We start from the raw sequence: 20,488 nt of genomic DNA on the forward strand, positions 1-20,488 counted from the left end.
GTTGACCTTTGACCTCAAAATTAGGCGAGACCTTTCTTGATGACTTGAAATTATTTATGTATATACCCTCATTAAAATCTGTGTCGCTTCCCAAGCAACTTATATGAAAGACTATTGCTCGTAAGGTATTAATCATTTGAACGGTAAGAAGCTTTAATAACAGAATCTCTGAAAAATATTGACAATCTGGGTATTGTAGGAAGTGGATATTAATCAATAGGGTTTGATCTACGTCATCCAAATTATAGCCATAAAGAAACGATGTGAATTTTCCAATATGCAAATAAATAACTTCTTTGAGATACCTAATTGAAAGAATATGCATAACCTTGTCACAAAACACAAGGGCCAGTTATTTAACTTGTATTTACATCTGGGTATGTATCATGGTATGAAATAATTTTTTTTTTCATAATAGTTTAAGCCTAACAATAAGGAGGCATAAAGAATTACCTATTATCATTGCCATTCAAGCTTCAACCCTAGTTGGAAAATTAAGAAAATAGTCTAATGAGGAGAAGAAATAAAGAAACAGATAGAATAGTATGCCAGGGTGTACCTTCAAGCAAGAGAACTCAAGATAGTGGAAGAGACAATGGCATTACCCAAGAGAAGAAAACTAACTCACCAACCAAAAGAGTTGCTTTTTCCATTGGATTTCTAGCGGCATAGCCATCTGGTTTAAACAAAGAAGGGATAATTCAGTCTATGCTTATTAGCATGTATTTGGGAGTAATAAGCAGTTCATGTCTATGAGTTGTATTTTGTAATATATATTCTATGTATAATTAATGTCTTTTTTTTTACCTGAAATATAAACGTTCTCTCAATCACAGATCTTAATATGGTATTCTTTGTATATATCAGATCAGATTATTCTTTTTCCTAAAGTGATACAGCCTCCTGACCCACCAAATATGCATATTTACAATCATCATTGAACCATGCATTTTCTAGATAGCATTTAAGGCTTGTAGTGTTCATAAGGTGAACCTTTTTTAGCAAATATGAAATCTTCAGTTTCTTGGACTAGTAGTACATAATTACGTGCTTCTAACTCTTGAATTATCTTATTGGCCTCATAATATTTCTTCCACTCCAGACATATCACCTGGAACATAATGATATCTATGTTATATTGCAATCACATATAGTTTCTGAAGTTGGCAATTCTTAATCTACTGTTTCATATCTTTAGAAAAGTATTGAACAAAAATTTCAAATCTCGATTATAAAAGTAAAACAAAACACCAGTTATTTCATTATTAAATTATTTCATCGAACAGGAAGTGGCTCGATAGGAAAGGCAACATGGCAATCAATGGTTTTTACGTACATTAACTGTTGACAAATGGATAAACCCATGAACAAATAGACCGCATGCTATGAATTCCTTTACACATCAGCATTGTATCAAACACCCCTAAACCCACATCACCATTCATCTTTATCTTGTACTCATTTTCAAGCTTTTGGTATACTAAAGTCTATCTTTTCCAGTACCTCCCTCATGACATCCATTGGGAACTTGTTCTCATTCTTCCTAATAGAAACTGGACTACACTCCTTTAAAGGCCAGTCCTTTGATAATCCTCTCACTTACACTAACCTTTCTACCATTTACACATGTAATGTCATTTTCATTTAGCATGATTATAAAAATAAGATAGGTCGACAAAAACATTATACATGCCTTACTCAAGTAAAGTCATAATATGCTTAAGAAAAAAAAAATAATTAAATTTGATTCTTTCACAGAGTTTAAGAATACAGACCAGGAGCATTTAGATCTACAATGCTAGGGCGTCTTTATTTGGATTCTTGCTATATGCATGGAAGTTTAATGAACTCAACAGTAGAAAAAGAAAACAATTTACCTCAATATTAAAACCAACCAGATCCAAATGGCGCAGAACGGACATCTCTGCTCCTTCAAGGTCCAGAACGAGAAGATTGATTGTGCTGACGTTCAACGCCTTCAGGAGTGACTGCAGCGGCAAACATTGCACCCAGCTCCAGTTTCTTTGGCTTATTCCCTGATGAATAAAATGCTTATTATGAAGTAACAAAGATATTTTAGATAAATAAAGAAATTGAATAACTACTTCTGAAACCTGGTAGATTGAAGTCTAGTTGTCTTCCTATTCGGCCTAATATGATCCTTGTAAACATTTTATATATTTCGTTGAGTAAACATATTGGGCTACGGCAAAATCAAAGTTAAACATCAGCAAAAATTACAATCTCCAAATGAGTAAAGAGTTTGTTTGATAGATTTCTTGTTTTAAAGGAAAAAAACTCTTTTATGGTTTTCTATATCTTCAACAATATAATCTATAGGCTACCATTCTGAATGCTTTTGATATTATAGGTAATCTTTCATATATATATATATATATATATATATATATATATATATATATATATATGTATATATATATATATATATATATATATATACATACATATATATATATATATATATATATATAAAATATTTATATGTGTGTGTTATGTGTGTGAATGTGTGTATTCATATATATATATATATATATATATATATATATATATATATATATATATATATATATATAAAATATTTATATGTATGTGTGTATGTGTGTGAATTTGTGTATTCATATATTCATATATTCATATATATACATATATATATATATATATATATATATATATATATATATATATATAAAATATTTATATGTATGTGTGTATGTGTGTGAATTTGTGTATTCATATATTCATATATTCATATATATATATATATATATATATATATATATATATATAATATTTATATGTATGTGTGTATGTGTGTGAATTTGTGTATTCATATATATATATATATATATATATAAAATATATATATATATATATATATATATATATATATATATATATATATATATATGTATATATGTATATATATACATGTATATATATATACATATACAGTATAATTATGTACTATATATCTATCTATCTATCTATCTATCTATCTATCTATATATATGTATATATATACTGTATATATATATATATATATATATATATATATATATATATATATATATATATATATATATATATATATATATATATATATATATATATATATAAAACTACCATTATGAACAGATGAATATGTGGCTCATAACACCCCAGTTTATTCCGTAATCTTCAAGTGGAAAAGTTGGAAGGTAATGGCAAAATCCTCTACGTTATTCCTTTTAATTTGGTCTGCAAACAGCTGTTACAGCCTGTGATTTATTGTTTGTTTTTCTGGGTTACATTGAATAATAGAAATACCTTTCTATATAAATACAATTCAGTATATGTGTGTGTATTTATCTGTGTGTGTGTATGTTTGCAAGGATATCCATGGAATGTGTTTACCTGCGTTTATATATATACGTAATATGATTTAAAGATACCGACTAACCTTTAAATTGGAGAATTTTGTCAGCTTACTCATTGACCTTTGTTGATAAGCCAAGATATCTGTTTCAATGGTTGAAACAGAGTGCACCTCTTCAAATAATTCCTGTAAAAAATGGCTATTAAAACAGTGTTTTTCTTATATCTGAGTATATTAATCTATCCTTATATTTACATGTGTATATATATAAATGTATATATATTATATATATACATGTATATATATGTTATATATTTATATACATATATATATAATATATATATGTATATATACATACATATATATATATATATATATATATATATATATATACATATATACATAATGTATACATATAAATATATATGTATATATATATATATATATATATATATATATATATATATATATATATATATATGCGTAAAAATCACAGGAAAACGTGATGCTCAGATGCAGAAGAACCACGGGGAAAATGAAAATACAAAATATACACTTAAGTCCTGACTAGTTTCGTGATACTTCCTCAGAGGACTGATTTATTGAGAGAGGTTTCTTTACAATTTATAGGGAAAGTAAACGTACGAACATACATATAGAGATTAGAGAACAATGACACTCCCTTACCAACTACCTGGGTCAGGTGTTGAGTAGGAGAAGTCCCCAAGCTCATTAGACACCTGCTAAAAAGGGTCATTTCCAGTGGCGGGTATATTCTTGTTTTCTTCTTTTTTTTACTTTCAGTACAGTTTATTTATATGACAATACGGTAGCCTTATCTATATAAATACATAAGCAAAACATACACAAACATACAAATATATATATATATATATATATATATATATATATATATATATATATATAGATATATATACATACAGATACACATACATATACATATATACATATATACATATATATACACATACATATACATACACATACATATATACATACATATACACATACATATATACATATATATACATCTACACATACATACATATGCATGTATACACTTATATGTATACAACATTAATATCATAAACATATAATCATGTATATATCAATACTTATATCTAGCATAACACTATATAGTGCCACTATACTTATGCATACTATATAAAATAATTGTTTCCTTTAATGAATGGTAGCTTAGGTCTAAATATTAATTTCACAGCGACGTTAATTATTCACAATACATTCAATTCTACATTAAGTGGTTAATTTTTTTTATATAGCTTACAAATCTCTTTACATATAAAGGCGTCGAGTTTATACATTCCATGACCAATATTCAAGTTGTTTTCAAAGGTTTCTTTTATGAAACTGGACTCTATGATGTTTCTTTCCACTAAGTTATTTGAATGAACCAATTTCTTTGCACCTGACCAATTAATAGGGTGATTTTCATCTCTAACGTGAGCAAAGAGTGCATTATTATCTTGAGCATACCTGACACTTTTCTTATGTTGTTCAATTCTCTTTTCTAGGCCTTTACCAGTTTGACCAATATAGTATTTTTCACAAGCATTGCATGGAATACGATATACACATCCCTTGGTAATGTCAGGAGAATTCTTTATTAAGGCTGTTTTTATTGTATTTTTACTCTTAAATGCTACATTTACATTGAAGTTTTTTAACAGTTGGAGAATTTTTTTAAATGAATCACAATAAGGTAGTACAAGTAAATTTTGTGTGTTGTAGTTTTTTCTGTTATCATTACCGAAAAAAGTCTTTTTTGCTGTTCTTAGGGCATCATCTAACACAATTTCAGGATACTTTAGTTTTTTACCTATTGCTCTAATACCATTTATTTCGTCATCAATATATTCAGGGCTGCAGACTCAAAATGCTCTTAATCTGTGTTTTTAAGAGCATTTTGAGTCTGCAGCCCTGAATATATTGATGACGAAATAAATGGTATTAGAGCAATAGGTAAAAAACTAAAGTATCCTGAAATTGTGTTAGATGATGCCCTAAGAACAGCAAAAAAAGACTTTTTTTCGGTAATGATAACAGAAAAAACTACAACACACAAAATTTACTTGTACTACCTTATTGTGATTCATTTAAAGAAATTCTCCAACTGTTAAAAAACTTCAATGTAAATGTAGCATTTAAGAGTAAAAATACAATAAAAACAGCCTTAATAAAGAATTCTCCTGACATTACCAAGGGATGTGTATATCGTATTCCATGCAATGCTTGTGAAAAATACTATATTGGTCAAACTGGTAAAGCCCTAGAAAAGAGAATTGAACAACATAAGAAAAGTGTCAGATATGCTCAAGATAATAATGTACTCTTTGCTCACGTTAGAGATGAAAATCACCCTATTAATTGGTCAGGTGCAAAGAAATTGGTTCATTCAAATAACTTAGTGGAAAGAAACATCATAGAGTCCAGTTTCATAAAAGAAACCTTTGAAAACAACTTGAATATTGGTCATGGAATGTATAAACTCGACGCCTTTATATGTAAAGAGATTTGTAAGCTATATAAAAAAACATTAACCACTTAATGTAGAATTGAATGTATTGTGAATAATTAACGTCGCTGTGAAATTAATATTTAGACCTAAGCTACCATTCATTAAAGGAAACAATTATTTTATATAGTATGCATAAGTATAGTGGCACTATATAGTGTTATGCTAGATATAAGTATTGATATATACATGATTATATGTTTATGATATTAATGTTGTATACATATAAGTGTATATATGCATATGTATGTATGTGTAGATGTATATATATGTATATATGTATGTGTATATGTATGTATATATGTATGTGTATGTATATGTATGTGTATATGTATATATGTATATGTATGTGTATCTGTATGTATATATATATATATATATATATATATATATATATATATATATATATATATATATATATATATTTGTATGTTTGTGTATGTTTTGCTTATGTATTTATATAGATAAGGCTACCGTATTGTCATATAAATAAACTGTACTGAAAGTAAAAAAAAGAAGAAAACAAGAATATACCCGCCACTAGAAATGACCCTTTTTAGCAGGTGTCTAATGAGCTTGAGGACTCCTCCTACTCAACACCTGACCCAGGTAGTTGGTAAGGGAGTGTCATTGTTCTCTAATCTCTATATGTATGTTCGTACGTTTACTTTCCCTATAAATTGTAAAGAAACCTCTCTCAATAAATCAGTCCTCTGAGGAAGTATCACGCAGTCTCGGCCCAGCTCTCGCGCCGACAAGAGCTCTCCAGCCTTCTGAAGTTCAGCAGCACCGGACTTGGCAACACCTGGATGGGTGGACTTTTATCCACACAGTCACTAGGACCTCTCAACTTTGGTTGAAGAGGCCGCATATAAGAAAGAATCCAGTTATTTACTTTGGCTTTTTTGCTAATTAAATAACTGTTGTTGACCTCAGTGACTAGCTCAATTCCATCCAGTATGGCTGATGATGGTCATGACAGTCTCCGCACCTACAGAAGGAGTTTGTACCCCACTTGGATCAATCCCTGCAAGAATGGGGCTCAGCACTGCAAGTGTAATCGCTGCCAGAGGTACCAGAACTACAGGCAACAGCTAGCAGACCACATAGGGTTCAAAATAAGGGACCCAACGGTGCTCTCCCACAGGAAAACATGCAGTTGTTTTCAGTGCTATACCCTGGTACTTGAGAGCATCTACCACCTCCTACAAAGGAAGCACAGGCCAGGATATATGGATATACCATCCTACCCTCCACAGCCTCCTTATCCAGACGTTTTTCAGAGGAAATACCGGGTGCAAGCACGGTATAAAGAGACAGTCTCTGCACCCAATTGCAGTAACTCTCTCCCCTTTGAACGGGACTGTGACTGCCAGTCATGTGTGTATGCTATCTGGAGCAACACTGTAGGCCACAGCTCCCCCACTCATGCCAAACCAGCTATGGACTCTGAAGACCCACCTATCCCGGAGCCACCCACTCCATCTCCAGCACCAGCTGTCCAGAAGACACCTGAAAAGATGGAAGCAGAGGACGCTCCACTCACCGCAACTCCGGAACCTGAGACCAACGTTTCAACCATGGCTCTAGACCTGACTGACAACCAACCACCGCAACTAGCAGAACTGCACCCTGAGGATTGCAACTGCACTCCATGCCTCTCACAGCTCCTAATGGAGGCTCAGGCAATCACCGAAAATGACCCAAGCTTGGACCTAAACTTGGCCGCTGCTGAGGGACCACAACCACCTGTCAGCCAACCCAAACAGCTTGTCAAATTCAAGATGGCAGCTGTAGAAGGCTCACCGTCATATGCAGCAGTTGCTGCTATTGCCACCGCCAACCCTGGCATCAAGATCACAGCCAGGGCCAACCTAAAAGGGGATTTAATTATATCCCCGAAGGACCTTGCCAGCGTCAACATCCTCCAACAGGAAACCTCCCTGACCCTCCTGGACCCCGAGAAGAGACTCAGACAGGCAGTGATCTATCGGTTTCCTGTCAACATGCCACTGACATTCGTCACCGACTGCAGCAATGTTGCAAAAGCCGAGAGGAAGCTGGACCACCGCAAACTTCCCACCAAGGAAGTAACAGTCACCTTTATTGGGCAAGTCCCTAAAGCACTGGATTTGGGCCTCTGGGGAAAGTTTCCCATCAGAAGTCCAAAGCGAGAACCACTGCGCTGTTACAACTGCCAGCGCTATGGGCACCATAAAGAAGAGTGCAGGAACCCTACAATGTGCGGAGTCTGCAGCCACCGCCATCCCACACAGGACTGCATTGACGCACATCGGAATGGGACAAAAACCCAGGCAAAATGTCCCAATTGTGCGGGACCTCACCATGCATGGAACAAGAATTGTCCTGAATTCTTGAAGAGGCTACCAACCCCACTGGCAGCCCCACCGACCAAACCTGAGGCTGCACCAAGGCAGACACCTAACAAACCTGAGGCTGCACCAAGGCAGGCACCGAAACCCCAGCGGATTCAGCGAACCAGGCCTCCCAGACGACAATCCGAGACTCCTCCTCCAGGAGCCCCTACTGCAGCCACGGACCAAGAACCCAGCGCTGTTGTTAGCCCAGCTGAAGAGCCAACCTCCAGCGCTGTGCAATCTCCTCCCCAACCCCCAGCAATATCTGCCATCTTATCCCTGGCAGAGGCCCTGCCAGTGGATACCTTGATCCCCCTAGTACTGCAACTACTAGTCACAGTCTGCTCCCTTGCTAAGACTCCCTCCTCTGTAATTCATTCCCTCCTCAGTCCCTTAGTTTCACCCTCCCCGGTGCAGAGATAGGCATCTATGCTTAAAACTGCCACTTTTTCCTACTACTCGAATTCTTCCCTCCTCTCCCAGTCTCTCCTACTTACTGGGACTTACTGCTATCAACACTTTTACCTACTACTGAAACCTTTCATTTCGGCTCCAAATGGTCCTGCTTTTTGGTCCGCAAGGTCATGCTCTTGGTGCTGAGCGACCACACTGGCAACCACGCTCAAGGGGCTGAGCAGTTGCAAGACCTATCTTTGCCAACCTGGCGACTATGCTCAAGGGGCTGAGCGGTCGCACCTGCAGCTACGCTCAAGGAGCTGAGCGGCTGCAAATCCAGACATGAGAGACTGGTACTGCTGTGACACTATTGCCTACTTAGGGCAATAAATACTACGGGCTGCTACACAAAAGCCCGTGTCCAGCAGTAAGGCTGGGCAATCTTTAATTTTGTACCTATTTTTTGTGTTTGAATACCTACGGGCCTAACAATAAAAAGGCCCGTGCCAACAAGAAGTGTTGGCTTTAATACACCAACAACAACAACAAGTATCACGAAACTAGTCAGGACTTAAGTGTATATTTTGTATTTTCATTTTCCCTGTGGTTCTTCTGCATATATATATATATATATATATATATATATATATATATATATATATATATTTGAAATAATATTACCAATTCTTCAACAAGTGAAAAAGGAACATCATGGTAACTTCCAAAACATGACAGACAGCTTAATTGCTAAGAATCAAAGGAAAAACACCCCTTTTGGTCTACACCTCCGTAAGCTTTAAGATCCATCACGAGTATTTTAATTTACCGACACTAAAAAGATAAACTAGTTAGTTTAGCATCAGGAAAACAGGAATGAGGAAGATCAAGTTTCTCATTAGTCTGCTTATTGTTAAACAGATTTACCAGAACGGTTGCCTTTACCTTTGGACTGTGAGTGACAGAGCCATCTGGTTACTTAAAGGAGGAACTGTTGAGTTTAAATCAAAGAGGGCAGATTAAAGGATTGCCAATCATTTATGCTCGTTGGTTGTACCAAAAAGGGATATCTTTATGGTTACATTGTATTCCATTTTAGTTGAAGCATAAACTCTCTGAATTGCAACTCTTAGCCGAGTATAGTTATTCCAAGTAAAATCTGATCAGTTAGCCTTCAAAAGGTATTAAGCTTTCTGTTTCTCCAAATAAGCACGTCTACATATCTTAATAAAGAATAAATCAGACTTACATATTTTTACAGTTTCTGAATTCAAAATTAGTGCAAAATAATGTACTGTGATACTTGAAAAAATTAATTCAAACGAAAGATTGATCAAGATACTTTTTAACCAAGTAATCATAATGCTTATTAATATTTGTACTGAGAATATCATCTCGTATGAAATCCTCCTTACTTGTGCTGGGTAGGGATCTGTCGATAGACAGACATTGGCTGACCAAGCTTTCCTGTGTTTGCTCCTGAGGCCTTTGAAAGACACCTTATCAACTTCCACTAGAAGACCTGTCCAGTCTTTTTCCTTCTCAAAGTCTAGAGTTATAGACATAGTCTCACCATCAAGGGCACCTGCTTCAACGAAAACCCCTTTATTCTAAGAAAAGAAAAGAAATATTCCTATTAATAAGAATATCTTGAAGCTCTCGAAAGTCCATTCCTTTCTTTTTTTTCAGTCGTTTTTCTTCTTACATATAGAAATTTACTTATATTAGCTTGTAATCACAATGAAGGAGCACATAAAGCCCATATCAACAAAGCATCTTTGTATTTCATATTACCTTGTCCTTGAAGATTTGACTTAGATGATTACGGTAAAATTTCTCGCTTGTGGGCATAATTTGATGACGAAGACGGTTGAAGTCACCCGTTAAGTTATATGGTTCTCTTGATGGAGGTTCCAAGATCTGAATAGTAAAGATGACGCTGTTTTAAACACAACAACAACAACAACAACAACTACTACTACTACTACTACTACTACTACTACTACTACTACTACTAATAATAATAATAATAATAATAATAATAATAATAATAATGTGGTCGGCAAGACAAGGAAGAAAGTATCACTCATGGATGTCACAGAACCACATGACTCAAAAGTGGAAGATAAGGAGAGAGAACAATTAGTAAAATTATAAATATTGATATTGAAATTATTAAGATCGTCATTATTGCTATAAGAATTACTCAAATTATCCTTATTGTTGATATTATTGAAAATATCAAAATCAGATTTTCGACGTAGAAGTAGTGACAAAAATCACATAATTGAAGAGGAATCTTGAGAAAGTAGAAGCTGATATAGCCCTGGGGCTAGTGTAAAAGTAAGTTACTAGAAACAGTATATATAGTGAGGAAAATGATGGATTACTATGGAAGCTGGATGTAACCCTGAATCTCACACTATAAACTATCACTCCCAGAAGACTATGATTGAAAAATATGTAATAATGATACAATAATATCAACACTGAGTTTCTCATTTTTCTGGTCCATACAACTTGTTTTCCATATCTTCATATATTTTGATAACACTCTGATGAGCCATTTTCTCCCAATAATAAAGTAATAGATTCAGCATTTACAAAATAGTATCATACTAGTGATTTAACAGTTATTCCAAAAATAAATAAATATTGAAGGTGATATTCACAATGTTCGTATGGATAACATTTAAGATAAAAATTTCTGCATTATATATTCGATAGAAAATCCTAATAAGCACATTAATTATCTGCAGTAAAATAATTGTGTCCACGTTTCTTTGAAACTTGTTATGTAAAATTCCAAATCATCTAGAAAATTTCATCATAAAAGAGCTGAATTGCCAGTCAAAAACTATGATTTTTATGTAATAGAAGTTGAGATAATAGTAAGAGATGCAAAAGAGAGAGAGAGAGAGAGAGAGAGAGAGAGAGAGAGAGAGAGAGAGAGAGAGAGAGAGAGAGAGAGAGAAGGGTGGGGAAACCTACCTCATTTTGTATGTAATGTAATAACTCTGGGTCATCATCTCTTAAGGGTCCTTTAAGCCGTACCAAGAACGTCTCTGCAATTGTAAAGTACATTGTAAGATTAGTAATTGCTTTAACCTCTATTAATTGCTATTATTAATCGTTTGTCGTCAAAATATCTGAATAGGGTAAAATAGCATTTTCGAGGGGGGGGGGGGTCACCTTTGATACATTCGAGCATGTAAGAAAGTGACGATTTGACACTTCTGGGCTCATGGATACAGCCAATCAGAATCTGATAAAGACTTGAAACGGTGAAGAAGTCACTTAATGGGTCTGAAAAAGGTCCACTCCCTCGCTTTAATTATGGTAAGTAATCATAAAAGAATCCATCAGGATATGACACCTCACACAAATTACTAGAGCTTGACTTTTGCTTGTTTTATACTGATGTTAGACGAATGTGCACATATACATTGTAAATATACCGTACACTTACTACTTTACAGACAAAATTCTAACTAAACATGCATTGGAGATAAAACTGCAGTAGGTCACATTTAATTAGTATTTAGCAAATAGAAATCATATGAAAACCTAAAATATTACATGTATTTTGTCCTGAGAGAGAGAGAGAGAGAGAGAGAGAGAGAGAGAGAGAGGAGAGAGAGAGAGAGAGAGAGAGAGAGAGAGAGAGAGAGAGAGGGGGTGCAATAATTTGTTATTACGTGAATTTTAACTAGTTTTCTTTTCGTTGCAGAATAAAAGCTCTATGTTTTATGGGCATAGGAATCATGCCTCCTTGAAGGATAAGAGTAATAAAGCATAGACAGCACCTAAAGACTCCGCCGGAAATGACGTCGGTCCCACCCTATGGATGTTGACAGTGACGTCGACGACCTTTCCTGCTCTCCTGACAATGACCTTTGTCAGAACGATGATTTCTACCAGCCTTCTACTTCTAGCTCTACATGTTATTATGAGGCATAATTATATAACTAATAATTATTTTTATCAGTTCATGTAAGAGAGACTTATAAATATCAGGCTATCTTTAACAGCTACTGTATTCCTTGCCTTTTGGTGGATCAAAATAACTTTATATTTGCTACACACACTCACTGCCTAAACTTACACACACATGAACACACACTCATTGACCCGCACGCATACACACATTCATGATTTATCTAGTGTTTTAGTAGTGTTGTTATTGCAGTCCCCCTACATATCCAGTAGATGATGCTAAGGTTTAGCATTCCTCTATGAGACATTGAACTCAACAGAGGAAGAAGTAAGACCTCAGCTCTTAAATATGTTTACTCATGCTTTAGGTTCTAGTACTTCACACAGTTCTTCACATCTGATTTGGAGGAGTACATCATCTGCCATTGTATTCTGTATTCCAGTTAGAAGGATGTGTGCAGTAACTTTAATATGACAGAAAAGGTTTTCCTACGTCTCACCATGCACATGAGGCTGGTTTCTATGACAAGTATAGAAGACTACTGAGCTGCCAAGACTTAGGATTACTCAAGTTGCTGACTTCATGTCTAGGAACCTATCTAAGATAATTCGTTTGAATCTGCACTTCAATTTAAATGACCATGCAGCAGGATAATTGGAAAAGTTCTCTAAGGTGTGTTCCTTCTTCACTGGAGTTGCCAGGGATTTCCTAAAGGTTGCTGAGAATCCTATAGAAATCTATCGACGAGGTCATGATTGCATACAAGTAAGGCTACAAACTCTTCAGTTATTCTAGCATCAATGTTTTTTTCATGATACTCTTATGCACCAGGGAGAGTGTGCCTTTCTGAGCCACCATACAAGATTGTCTGAAAAGGAGAAGATGACAATCACTTGAAAAATTGTTGCTACCTTTGTCAAAACCCTTGAGAAGTCAAAGAACTCTGCTGTGTATGTCGATAACTAGTTCATCAGCTCACCAGCACAGGGTTGTCTAAGTACTTGAAGTTTCAGTATAGAAAGCATTATGTTTAAACTGCCAGGGAGAATAGAGTTGGCCATCCACCACTGCAATCTATCAAGGATATGAGCAAGAAGTTAGTACCCAGAGGCACCCTGGACTACGTCTCTTCTGAAGACATCCTTGTCGCTAGATAAAAGGAGTTCCTGAAGGTTGTGAGAATAATGTGAAATCTATCAACGATCTTGTCAACGAAGGTCTGCATGGAGCGTGTGTGTGAAGTGGAGTGGAATGACAGGAAAAGAAAAAAGAAGGTTCCTGTACCTTGTTCACTTGCCATTGGCAAGTAAAACAGCCACATCGGTGGCATTGACAAGAGTGACCTGATGTCTCACCACTACAAGACGCCCTTCAAAGCACATAGGTACTACATGAACCTCTTTTCGTACATCTTAACTTTATTGAGTATAATTCCCGGATCATGTACAAGGGGGACTGTTAAGCATTTCAAGTGAAACCCTATGCCCCTTGAGGTGTTCTGATTTGACATCTACTTTCGGCATAAGTGCACCAAGAACTGAAGCATCAAAGTCACTAGAAATGCTTTTGGAACTCAAGATATAGCTACCCTTGAGAGGTTATTACAATTTCTCATAAAACTTTAAGGTGAACTATAAAGGGGTAAGATTCACGTCTGATTCTTAAGGGGACCAGCTGACGTAATAAAACTTTGCTTCCAAATTCATAATTTATACTTATGTTTTAGATATATATTGTGTTCTAATCATAATAATATTATAGGCCATTCAGGTCACTACTGTTTTTTTTTTATGTGATTTTTTTGTGTAATTCTTAAATTTTTTAATAACGTCAAAAATATCATATAACATGATATGTTTGTAATGCATATTCTTTTTTCATAACAGATATTTAATTTTTAAGCAGTATTATCTATGAATTTTTATTTTCTTTCCATTTGATTAAACATTTTTAAAACATATTTCATGAAAAAATTACTTGTTGTAAAAAAAGAAAAAAAAGTAGCAATTCTCTTCTTTCTAATGAGGTATTTATTTATAGAATATGAAAACTATTTTTTCAGATTTTGAGAGTCCAAAGACTTTTTAATGTAATTTACTTTTCCTCTTCTTAATATTATAGTAATAACATTAAAATTACCCTATCTTTAGTGAAATTCTCAATCTATTATCTATTCCATTACCGAGTCTTGCTTTATGGATCTTGTTCCCCAACCCCCTTTACGGGAGTATTACCAATGAGTCAGCTGATTCTAAACCGGTATGTCATGACGTATCCGAGTTAGATTATCTTTCTTACTTTTCCTCCAAACTGAAGACGTATTATGCCTTGGTGCGTTCGTTGCTTTTGACATGCTTATCAAAATTATAAAAAAAATGCAAAACACTTTTAAAAACTTGCAGAACTACCTAATGAGAGTTCAGTAACGTGGTGCAACTGAAGTGATCGTTGCGCAGTGTAAGTGACTAGAATTGTGGGCGTGACCGTATCCGTGGGAGACGTGATTGACTGTGAGCTGTTTCGCAAGTTCTCAATTTTGCAGTGGTTGGTATCCCTGTTTTAGATATGTTTGGGTCTCATACATATGAGGGAAAGTTAACACTTTTTAAATTATTACGGGTATACCAAAATGACCATAATAACACAGAATGGCAAACTTATAAATCCAGGCGATGTTGTTAAGATGACGTCTAATGAAAAAAAAAAAAGAAAGAAAGAAAAAAAAAGCTATAGCTACAATATTTATCATGATAATCGAATGAGACCTCTTGGAGGTATTGATGATATTTTTCGTCTACATACACCACGTACAGTAACTCATTTTTCGATATTAGAAAAATTATTCATGAAGCCGCTATGATTTTTTTTCAGCTTATAATCCTACCCTTAAATGAAAAATGTATGATACAAACTAAACGTAACATTTGAATAATGCATTGATTTTAAAACAAATATTAAAACGAAGGACCTTTCATATCTAATAGATTGATTCGTTTGCTCCCAAAAACAGATTTGTCTGGTAAATGAACACCTCGATAACTCTGTCTCATTGAACTTAAGTTTGAGCCTATCATCTACATACAGTCATTTTCAATATGACGTTAAAGAGCTTTATTGCTTTTATCTCTACTATTATTATTATTATAATTATTATTATTATTATTATTATTATTATTATTATTAATAAAGATACAACCATAGCTGGGAAAGCTGGATGCTATAAGCCCAAGGGTTCGATAGGGAAAATAGCCTAGTGAGGAGAGGAAATAAGGAAATAAATAAACTATATGAAAAGTAACGAATAATGAATGTAAATTTTCTTGAGATCAGTAATAACGATTAGATAGATCTGTTATATATATATATATATATATATATATATATATATATATATATATTTATACACACACGCATATATATATGTATATATATATATATATATATATATATATATATATATATATATATATATATATATATATATATATATATATATATAAACTATGAAGAGAGACTTATTCTCAAGGAGTAATTAATCAAAATCCTTTCATTCACTTTAGGACTCCCCTACTTAACGGGACTCGCGCGGTATTTTCTCCCCACTTTAAAGCTTTTGGTAGAAGGCATTAGAGAGAGCGCATCAGGCAACCGACCCTTTAATGTAAGAATAACAGCTGGAAAGAAGAAGAAGAAGAAGAAGAATAATCATATCTTTGCAAATTGCTGACTTCATTAGTGACCGAGTCCATAGGGCGTCAGCTGTGGAACTTGACGTGTCAAAGTCAAAGGCAAATAATTATTTCTAACATTTTATAATTTTTACAGTATGAGGATTATGAATTTCGGAAACCATCTTTACTCAGGCATAGTGGTCTGAAACACTAGTAAAGACGACTTACCGCAGTAAGTTTAACATTGTTCGTTAATGATATGGTGTTATTTATACACTTGCATTCCAGAGAACAATATTTTTTTTTTTTTTTAAATCTTATATTACTTTCATCTTAGGCCAGAGTTTTATATTGTTTTTATTGTGTCCATGATACTGACCTCTTAACATAGAACTTTTGAAAGCTGTTTAACGTGTTACTAAAAATGCAATCGTTGATCGAGTGACATTTTACGTATTGCTGTAAAATTCATTTTTTCTATCTTATAGTTACAAGTGAAAATATTAGGCACAGGTAAATTATTTACCTTTTTAAGGCAAGCACAATATCACTATTAATAAAGTAGAACCTGCTTTTTGAGTTACGAAGACTTACCTGAATATATTAATGACTGTTTAGGCTCTCGGGTGAGGATAAATATCAAAACAGTGCTTAGGACGAGCAACGTGCAAATTCTGTAGCATCTTAAGATTGTTGATGGCACGGCTGAGAAAAGAAAAAAAAATGAGAATAATAACTCCTTCAACGTCTACGCATAATGAGCCAGAGATAAAATCATTCCATGAAATTATTACATTTAAGATAAACTGCATAGACTCTGGTATTTGATAAAATTTCATATATAACGAAACGAAATTTCTAAAACAAGGTACGTAAAATGATATATAAATACCTGAACTGACACAGGCGATGATTCTTCTCATTTTGATATCAAAAACACCCGATCAAATATTACAGAACAACTTTTAATTACACACGGACAAGATAAGACAAACACATTACTCCTCTTGGATAAGAAAGGTATCACTAAACAGATGAAAAGTAAATTCCTACGAAGCGCAGTAGTATGTTGTGCTGGCTTTCCCTATGAGGAAACACGTTCTGTAAGTTACTCTTCCCAATGGAGGAGAGAACTCGGTTTAACAAAATCCACGTAGGTGAGGAACATATATTAGTCATATTTTCCTCTTCAAAATTCATAAGGAAGATAGTTTCTTGGGTTTTCACTGCTTTTCCTCAAATGACAGTAAGTAATTATTAATGCATTTATTTTGATCATTATTGTGCGAAAAGATTGTATTGTTAGTTTTTTTTAGATGTATACGCTAATCTTAAGTATAAGAATCGTTATGCAAAATATAAATTTTACAATGACAAAAAGTATGATTATTGTTAAAAAAAAAATAATCACCAATTTTTTGCATAATGATGTGCAAAGGAAAGGTAGGGCAAAAAAAAAAAAAAAAAAAAAAAAAAAAAAAAGATGGCAACATAATAAGAAGACCTTGTTGAATAAGAACAACCTAAACAATGTGTTCGAAGGGGGCTAATAAATAAGGTATAAACGCTTGTAATGATCAAAGTAGATAAGATAAGGTTACTGAAGAGGTTAAGAAAGGAAAGCCTTGGAATTGAAGAACCCGGTAATGAAGGAATGTACTATTAGTGTAATTCTATGGAAATGATCTGTTAGTAGGAGTATGAATGAATTTTGATTCATTTAACGATAAAAGTAGTAGGAAACGATCGTTATGAGGCAATATGGATGAGGTGCCCTATTGGAAGCATCCCTGACTACCGTTCTGCGGGCTAGGGTTCGAGTTGCAATCCCAGTCCATAGTTTCTTGTAGTGTCTGCAACCTCACCATCCTTGTGAGCTAAGGATGGAGCGAGGGGCATGGTTGGGGAAACCTATAGGTATACTTGCTGAGTCATCGGCAGCTATTTCCTGGACCTCCCCGGTCCTAGCTTGGATAGAGAGGGGGCGTGGGCGCTGATCATATGCATATATGGTCAGTCTCTTGGGCATTGTCCTGCTAGGACATTGTCATTGTATCTTGCCTTTGTCGTGTCAGTATGCCAGGAAACTCTTTGATTCTTAATGTAGTAAATTATGAATTTTCAAGCATAGTGACGACACATGCATATAAAACAAAAATAAATAAAAACGAAAAGCATGAAAGGCCTATCTATAGATTTTCCAGGCCTTGAGAAAATACAGGCTAGAGTGTCACGGTAAACATCTGATTTATCTCATGAACTTCATGGGCAAAGAAGAATAAGTGTTATTTCTTAAACAACGAACAATAAACTGAGGGAAATACTATATATGGTTGAAGCTCACTAAGAAAAGCTATAGTAGAGTTACACCTGAAGAAAAATTTAAACAAAATAATAATGATAATAATAATAATAATAATAATAATAATAATAATAATAATAATAATAATAATAATAATAATAATAATTTATTAAACTATATAGCTGCACGACAGGAATTCTTTTCAAAATAAGCCTTTTTCCTATTTTTCCTACTAATTGTTTTCCTCCTCTGCGAATGCATACAATAAGCCTCCAAGTGCGGCCCTGAGGAACCAGGGTGTTTCGTTTTTTTCTGCCTTATGGCAGGAGCCTGCGTACCCTTCCCGAACTGGACACATTTATCGACTATCCTGTCAGACGGTTTAATATATAAGTGTGGCTCTCACTCCCATGAAATGCTATGATAAAGTGGGTTTGACAATTTACTTAAGGATGTTACATAACCAGGAAAACACGCCTTAAGCTAAAGTATGTAAAGTTACATACACACACATACATGCGCGCACACACACACACACACACACACATATATATATATATATATATATATATATGTGTGTGTGTGTGTGTTTATATATATATATATATATATATATATATATATATATATATATATATATATATATATGTGTGTGTGTGTGTGTGTGTGTGTGTGTGTGATTGTGTGTGTGCGTAACTCTACGTACTTTAGCTTAAAGAGTGTTTTCCTGGTTATGTAACATCCTTAAGTTAATTGTCAAACCTACTTTATCATAGCATCTCATGGGAGTGAGATCTACACTTATATATTAAACAGTCTGACAGGATAGTCGATAAATGTGTCCAGTTTGGGAAGGGTAGGCAGGCTCCTTCCATAAGGCAGACAAAAATGAAACGCCCTGGTTCCTCAGAGAGAGAGAGAGAGAGAGAGAGAGAGAGAGAGAGAGAGAGAGAGAGAGAGAGAGAGAGAGAGAGAGAGAGAGTAAAATGCATGTCAGTGGTTAGAGTCAAATATTTAGTAAAAGTAAATCAGGATGAAAAAGAAATGCAGGTTGAGTTCTTTAAGTAGGCTTCAAATTTCCAGAAAAGGAAAGCTCTACCTGATTCTTGTTACTTATTGCTAAAAAGAGTTCAGGCAACTTTGGAACGTGAGTACATAGTACATTGCGAATCGTTTAAGAGGAAAAGAAAAGTGTTTTAATACAAGACCAATATCCATACATTTATCCTCTTCCTTCATTTCTGAATTGAACCCTCGCTGGCACATTGATTTGCCTGTAGCAGGTTATGTTCATTAAGTTGTTCATCTGTTCTTCATGTTTTTTTTTTGTCCGCATCAACAACATAATAAAACAACTAACTATTGTTTACACACACACACACACACACACACACACACATACACACACCCACACCCTCACACTGTAACATCCACACACACCTTAAGTTGGTGAAAGAGTATGCGTAACGCCATGATCACCAAAGCTGTACTATCCAGGGCTACTCATACTAGGTATCCTGAGAACTATCAGGCGAAACTCTCCTAACATCACAAAACTACACTGGCCAGCGTGGTGATGAAAACTGGCCAAATCCAAGGCATGAATATGGACATTTCTGAGGCCTTAATCATACAGCGGACTAAAATCGCCTGCATTTATTGTTATATATATATATATATATATATATATATATATATATATATATATACATATATATATATATATATATATATATATATATATATATATATATATATTATGTATATAATATATATATGTGTATATATACATACACACACATATATATATATATATATATATATATATATATATATATATACATATATATATATATATATACACATATATGTAC

At 34.1% G+C, this 20,488-nt stretch overlaps 1 protein-coding gene across 1 annotated transcript; it reads right to left on the reverse strand.

Annotated features, from left to right (window-relative positions):
- Window positions 1-869: 869 nt before the first annotated feature.
- LOC137639032 (uncharacterized) lies at window positions 870-17,326 on the reverse strand. Its single transcript, XM_068371350.1, has 8 exons — window positions 17,205-17,326; window positions 16,907-17,017; window positions 11,696-11,769; window positions 10,499-10,624; window positions 10,120-10,314; window positions 3,461-3,562; window positions 1,878-2,036; window positions 870-1,111 (listed from the first exon to the last, which is right to left on the reverse strand). The coding sequence occupies exons 1-8, from the start codon at window positions 17,233-17,235 to the stop codon at window positions 965-967; spliced, it is 945 nt and encodes a 314-aa protein (XP_068227451.1). The 5' UTR covers window positions 17,236-17,326; the 3' UTR covers window positions 870-964.
- Between the last annotated feature and the right edge of the window lie 3,162 nt (window positions 17,327-20,488).

The sequence above is a fragment of the Palaemon carinicauda genome, chromosome 4 (genome assembly GCF_036898095.1).
Source record: "Palaemon carinicauda isolate YSFRI2023 chromosome 4, ASM3689809v2, whole genome shotgun sequence".
Classification (NCBI taxonomy): Eukaryota; Metazoa; Arthropoda; class Malacostraca; order Decapoda; family Palaemonidae; genus Palaemon; species Palaemon carinicauda.